The sequence below is a fragment of the Ammodytes marinus genome (assembly GCF_949987685.1).
Source record: "Ammodytes marinus genome assembly, chromosome: 8".
Classification (NCBI taxonomy): domain Eukaryota; kingdom Metazoa; phylum Chordata; class Actinopteri; order Uranoscopiformes; family Ammodytidae; genus Ammodytes; species Ammodytes marinus.
In genome coordinates this window covers 2,774,404-2,781,903 of record NC_137212.1, presented here as the reverse complement: position 1 = coordinate 2,781,903, position 7,500 = coordinate 2,774,404, and the positions used below count along the sequence as shown (strand labels likewise).

Sequence of the window (7,500 nt, the reverse complement as noted above, 5' to 3'; positions counted from 1 at the left end):
TTACATAATATAAAATGATGTTTAACATTGAACTATGGCCACCACACACTATAGGCATTTATAGCGTACAGTATGAGTTGTGCTATTCTCATGGGAAAATATATTTTGACAGGAGGAGCAAACATTGCACTTATGGTGTGTGTGCTACTTTAAATTAGGCCCCATGCCAAACATGAACTCAATAAATAGTTCCATCTGTTAAAGGTGCAGTGTGTAATATGACATCATCAAGAAAGTTCTACAAAGTTCTAGAACGCAACACTCCCTGGGTAACCCCAACCCTTTCGAATAATAACAGAAGCTACAGTGGCCTTCAAGGACAAGAACAATTCTAATTTCTAAACAATGCACCTGATGACATTCCAAATATGACACTTTCAAGATGGCGGCACTAGGCCTTGGTCCAAGATATGCAGAAATATGGACATATATGAGACCCTTTCTAAGGGAAAAATAAATAATAATAAAAAAAAATTCAGCTATTATGCACTAATTTAAATGTACAATGAACAAGATTAGTAGGCTAGGTGATAGGGTAAAAAGACATTGAGCAAGAGAATAAAAAGAGCTCACAATGTAACGAACAATAAGGGAAAGTAAGAAAGGAGGCATATTTTTAACATATAACAAGATTATTTAACATATTGACAAAGGCACCGATTACACGTGACCCTAGAATCAAATCAAATCAAATCAAATCAAATCAAATCAAATCAAATCAAATCAAATCAAATCAGTTTTATTCGTATAGCCCAATATCACAAATAGACATTTGCCTCAGTGGGCTTTACATTCCATACAGTATGACACCCTCTACCCTTAGAGCCTTAGAAAAAACTCCCAGTAAAAACCCTTAACCGGGATTACATTTTTTTTTAGAAATCTCAGGGAGCGTTGACACAGTAAAGGGGACGGACATCGAGCAAAAGATGTCATAAGTAAAGAAAAAAAAGAAACTCACCTCATTTTCCAGCCTTTACCGGCAAGTTTTCTTAATATAAGTGTCCGGATTTTGCCCTTTTTCAGTACGCCGTGTACACACAATGTACACTGTTGCTGCCTTGGGTGCGTCTCCATAAAGTCAATAATGTTCAACATGTGGCGTTGTAAATGGGTGAGCACTGGATTTTGGACTTTGGTGTCTGTTTGTAGGCATTTTTTTCCCTCCCGGCCGACTCCTACCCTAGAAGCTGCTCTCACCCTGCAATATTTTTGAGCGACATTTTTAGAGTTACAGATTACACACATGCCCTGCGTTCCAAATCACATACTCTTTCTTTTTTACTACACTACATACTAAAGTACAGAAGAGTTTTAGTCTTTTCACTACACTACATACTAAAGTACAGAAGAGTTTTAGTCTTTTTACTACACTACATACTAAAGTACAGAATAGTTTTAGTCTTTTTACTACACTACATACTAAAGTACAGAAGAGTTTTAGTCTTTTTACTACACTACATACTAAAGTACAGAAGAGTTTTAGGGCCACAGGAGAGAGAAAAAAAATCAGATAAGGAAGATTTATTTTTCATTATGTTGAGAAATGTCAAGAATAAAGACGAATACTCCAAAATGCAATTGGAGTTAGAGGGGCATTTGTGTATTTTCAGCATACTACAATTGACGTGCATGTATTGGGACATCCTAAATCTTTTTCTGGCATACTAAATAGTAGGGAAGTATGGGTATTGGAACGCAGGGTTAGTTTTTATGCTCCACATATCTGGAACAAACTCCCAGAAAACTTGAGGTCTGCTGCAACTCCCAGCTACTTTAAATCAAATCTGAAGGCAAAGCAAGTTTATTTCTATAGCACAATTCAGACACAAGGCCGTTCAAAGTGTGCTATCGGTGTATGAATGTGTGTGTGTTAATGGTAACGTGGGAATGGGAACAGGTCTCCCTTGCAAAAGAGTCTCCGATCTCAATGGGATTTACCTGTATAAATAAAGGTCGAAAAAAAGAGAAAAAACACTTATTACTCAAAAAGATTTATAAGATGTGTATTTTAAAGGTGCAGTGTGTAATATGACATCATCAAGAAAGTTCTACAAAGTTCTAGAATGCAACGCTCCCTGGGTAACCCCACCCCTTTCGAATAATAACAGAAGCTACAGTGGCCTTCAAGGACATGAACAATTCTACATTTTAAACAATGCACTTGATGACATTCCAACTATGACACTTTCAAGATGGCGGCACAAGGCCTTGGTCCAAAATATGCAGAAATATGGACATATATGAGACCCTTTCTAAGGGGAAAAATAAATAATAAAAAAAAAATGTTCAGCTATTATGCACTAAATTAAATGTACTTATGGATATTATAATTACTTTCTACAAAATCTGCTAGGAAATAAAACCCAAAATTCTACACACTGCAGCTTTAAAGTAATTTTTTTTCATGTATAAAAACTTAGAAAAAAATCCTGACTGAGTATGTGGTAATTCATGCATGACGGTGCTCTAACCCCTAAAGGAAAACCCTGAAAAACTATTTACAGAACATATATAGTCCCTAAATGTTTCAAAAATATAATTGAATGTCTTTTTTGAATTTTTTAATATTTTTTTTCCCCCCAGACCATTTACACTTCTGGATCTAGAATTTACCAAATTCAGCAAAAATTTTTTTATATGAGAACATGGCATTTATCTAAACCATTTCCTTTCATATATATTAGTAAAACATATGCAGCTGTGGAAAAAATTAAGAGACCAGTCTGGATTTTTCCTTAAATTTCATCTCTTTTTGGGGGGAATTTGGTAGAAATGTTGTCAGTGGTTTATATTATATAAAACCAAAATGTTCATTCTACTCAAAATATGCCTTTAAATAGTAAAACGAGAGACACTGAGACATTTGGAGTAGTCTCTTAATTTTTTTCCAGAGCTGTATTTCTGTTTTGTAATGTTACTCCGGTCCTATAGGTGACGGTATGTAGCCTTACATCTAGTGACGTAATCCACCAGTAATAAACTCATCGAAGAAGACGCGGCTTGATGACATGTTTGCTATGCGACAGTTTGGGACTACCTCCATGTAGCAGCTGCTGCTGTTACAAGCGACTTCTGCAAGATTTAAACCCTTTGAAACGAGATTAAAGCTACAAGTCCAGGTTTTCTTTGGACTGTGGATAGCTCCGTTACTATCTGCACAGAATAGTTAGACGACTGGGCGTTTGCAGGGAGCTTAAAGTGCCTAGTTAGTTAGCCGGTGTTAGCTCAACTTAAAGCCCCCCTATAGCTTTAACTTTATTACCTTAGCTGTGTTATTGTCTGTCGGTTAAATATGACCATGTGACGTAATAAAGAGTGTTTTAGTGGTGCAGGTTAGGAGGCAGGTAGCTATGGATACCTGGACCCCCAACCCGCGAGCAAAGCCTTTTATCCCTAGGCAACAGAGGAGCCTTTACCTCACCTGGAAATACAAGCTGACCAATAAGAGGACGTTACGCCGCTTCTGCCAGGTAGCCTACACACACAGAGACAGACACACACACACACACACACACACACACACACACAGACAGACAGACAGACAGACAGACAGACAGACACATACATAGATACACTCACTCACACACACACACACACACACACACACACACACACACACACACACACACACACACACACACACACACACACACACACACTCACACTCACACTCACACACACACTTATATATTAAAATGCAATTGTCTAATCTTGATGTATTTTATGTCCCTGTAAAGCACTTTGAATGGCATGGAAATAAACTTGCCCTGCCCTGCCTTGTCTTGCCTTGCCTTGCCTATACTACAGTCTATGGTAGAAAACATGCCTCCAGGCTAAAGCCTTTTGTAATTGGTTTTAAAGGCAGGGCGAGGCACTGGCAGGTTTGTTTGTATAGCAGAGTTCGTACCCAAGGGCAATGCTAAGTGATTTAAAGGTGGAGGCAGTGATTCTGGAGAATGCTTGTTGTCAAAATCACTTTTTGTAAAAAAAAATATAAAAAAAAAATCAGTGAATATCTCCTCATGATCCACCACCTGTATGTACTGTGTGTGCACTGGAAAAATAAAATCCAGTGTTAATACACAGCCTAGGCTCTGTAAACTCCAAGGCCTGTGTAAACAAAGATTACCTAAAATGTCTAGACTATGTGATTTATAGGCTAGTAGTAACAATATCTTGAAGTCTCTTCCGTAGGGAATGGGAAGGAATTGAAGGGCAAAGCAGAGTTTTTTTTTGTTTTAAATACTTTGTTTTGATCTTTTTTAGAGAGAGAACCTACACGCACACACAACTGAAAAAAATTTAACACAAAAACAAAACAAAATAAACAACTCTACTTTACAGGTTTCAAGGGACTTCCAATTAATCCGACAGTATTGTTTTTTACATTTACAACATCCTACTTTTTTTAGTTTTTGTTGTGCAAACAATCCAACAAATCATAATAAAAAATAAAATACAAATACATAAACTAATTAATAATAATAATAATAATAATAATAATAATAATAATAATAATAATAATAATAATAATAATAATAATAATAATATGCCCATTACACTTGACACTTGAATTAATTGAAAATTAATCAAATTAATTGGTGTATTTTTCCTCCCCAGGCCGGCGCTGTGTTGTTTCTGCTGATCACCGTCATCGTGAACATCAAACTGATCCTGGACACAAGGAGAGTCGCTAGTGAAGAGGCAGCGTCGCACGAATACGGTGAGAAACTGGTCCGGGATCTGTCTTTATGACTGTGTTGTAAAAGCCCTACTAACGTCCTCCCTCCTACATACTCAACATGTACATACTACATACTGTCTACTTAACCATAAAGCCCTACTAACGTCCTCCCTCCTACATACTCAACATGTACATACTACATACTGTCTACTTAACCATAAAGCCCTACTAACGTCCTCCCTCCTACATACTCAACATGTACATACTACATACTGTCTACTTAACCATAAAGCCCTACTAACGTCCTCCCTCCTACATACTCAACATGTACATACTACATACTGTCTACTTAACCATAAAGCCCTACTAACGTCCTCCCTCCTACATACTCAACATGTACATACTACATACTGTCTACTTAACCATCCATTGTGTATGCGAGGTTCGTCGGACCGTTTACACTGAAGTACACAGAAGCAATAAAGAATAAAAAAAAGAAACTGCTCTACAATCTGTCTTTTGCGTCTACGGTGCCCACCATCTCTACCATTGTGTCCTTGAGCAAGACACTTAACCCCAAAACTGCTCCAGGGGCGCTGTACTATGGCTGACCCTGCGCTCTGACCCCCTCTGGAGTGTGGGAACTTGAGAGGGGAGATGAGAAAAGACAAATTTCAATGTAACCATGATTGTAAAGTAACTTAACTTAACTTAAAGGCCTACTTCCCCTGTGGGAATATGAAGGTGTATTGAACTCTGAGATCCTATATTAGTATAAATGTGCAAATATTTTAGAAATCGGTTCATCCTAGCCTGAGAAAAGGCAGAAAGAGTGTTTTTTGGTCTCACTGTCTAACCCTACATTTTGCACAGTTGTGAAATCACAGTGACATCACAACCTGTGCCTTTAACAAGACTTTTAACACTTTAAAATTAACTTATATTATCTCAGCATGACTTTAAGATTGCGTTGTTGTTCTCAGGCTGTATTCTTTAGAGATGAACACACACACACACACACACACACACACACACACACACACACACACACACACACACACACACACACACACACACACACACACACACACACACACACACACACACACACACACACACACATATAATAAAAACAGTTATGTCATGTTGTTGTCATGCTGTTGTCTTTAGAGATGAGCACATAAGGGCAAACACACACACACACACACACACACACACACACACACACACACACACACACACACACACACACACAAACGGACACTCATGTTGTTGTCATGCTGTTTGTCTTTAGAGGACGTTGTTCCCAACATGGAGACGAAGCGCAAACCTGCGACGGGGCGGAAGGTTCTGGACATCGAGGTTTATTCCAGTCGCTCAAAGGTTTACGTAGCTGTGGACGGCACCACTGTAAGTCCCTCTCATTACCTCATACCTTTATAAACAGCATATGTAACTAATCTAATGTAGTAAAGCATAGTTTAAAGGTGCACTGTGTAACTTTGGGTGTCCCTGGAACACTGTTTGAAGTTAGAAAGCTTCCTGAAAAAGTTACTGTTTCACTGTTGTTGTTGTTGTTTACGTAGAGGAGGATGGAACTACTCTAAGTCCCTGTGATTGGCTTATCCCTTTTATTACAGCATATGTAACTAATCCATGTAGTAAAGCATAGTTTAAAGGTGCACTGTGTAACTTTGGGTGTCCCTGGAACACTGTTCACACACACTGAAGTTAGAAAGCTTCCTGAAAAGTTACCGTTTCACACAACACATATTTGAATTGTCTCTACATTTCTATTTTAAAGAAGGAAAAATAAATGTGCATCACTTCCAAGTGTCCTCTGGAAGCACTCTTGTTTTGTTGCGGCCTATTTGCAGCGCTTTGATGTGTTGTGGTCTTTGCAGCGTGTTGTCAAATTGATGAAGATGTTTTCTTAATTTGCTTGAGTTTCGTCTTAACTGTGGCTTTTTTCATATTGTTTTTACTCCTTTTTTATCATTCATAATTGGTCATTTAAACCTGCAGTGTGTAGAATTTTGGGTTTTATTTCCTGGGTTTGATTTTGTAGAAAGTAATTATAATATCCATAAGTACATTTAATTTAGTGCATAATAGCTGAATTTTTTTTTTTATTATTATTATTTTTTCCCTTAGAAAGGGTCTCATATATGTCCATATTTCTGCATATTTTGGACCAAGGCCTAGTGCCGCCATCTTGAAAGTGTCATAGTTGGAATGTCATCAGGTGCATTGTTTAAAATGTAGAATTGTTCTTGTCCTTGAAGGCCACTGTAGCTTCTGTTATTATTCTAAAGGGGTGGGGTTACCCAGGGAGCGTTGCATTCGAGAACTTTGTAGAACTTTCTTGATGATGTCATATTACACACTGCACCTTTAATTTAATTCTGATACCAACATTTTAAAAAAGTGTTTTGTTTTACACTTGAACTTTTTAATGCTGCAGTATGTGTCTAGTGTTTGTGTTGCACTGTGTTGAATGGGAGACACCGGATTTAGTATGAAAGTACACGTTAATAATAATAATAATAAAGAATAATTATTAATTAATAATATTTTCTGATCTGGTGCAGGTGTTGGAAGATGATATGCGAGAACAGGGCAGAGGAATCCATGTGATAGTTCTCAACCAGGCAACGGTAAGAACTGACTCTACTCCACTGTTTACCATTAATATTCATGTAATATATTTATATGTTTGTACATTAATAACATTGACTGCTGCAGCTGGCCATAGTTAAAAGTTAGAGTCAGCGACTCTGGAGAATGCTTGTCAAAATCAGTGAATATCTCCT

General features: G+C 37.5%; 1 protein-coding gene across 1 annotated transcript in view; it reads left to right on the top strand.

Moving 5' to 3' along the window:
* The first annotated feature begins 3,282 nt into the window (after positions 1-3,282).
* pomgnt1 (protein O-linked mannose N-acetylglucosaminyltransferase 1 (beta 1,2-)) overlaps positions 3,283-7,500 on the top strand; it is a 21,776-nt gene continuing 17,558 nt past the window's right edge. Inside the window, exons 1-4 of the mRNA XM_080032779.1 lie at positions 3,283-3,473; positions 4,624-4,726; positions 5,982-6,097; positions 7,279-7,344. Of these exons, the coding sequence (XP_079888905.1) occupies positions 3,354-3,473; positions 4,624-4,726; positions 5,982-6,097; positions 7,279-7,344 (405 nt within the window). The 5' untranslated portion in view covers positions 3,283-3,353. The remainder of the gene's footprint in view (positions 3,474-4,623; positions 4,727-5,981; positions 6,098-7,278; positions 7,345-7,500) is intronic.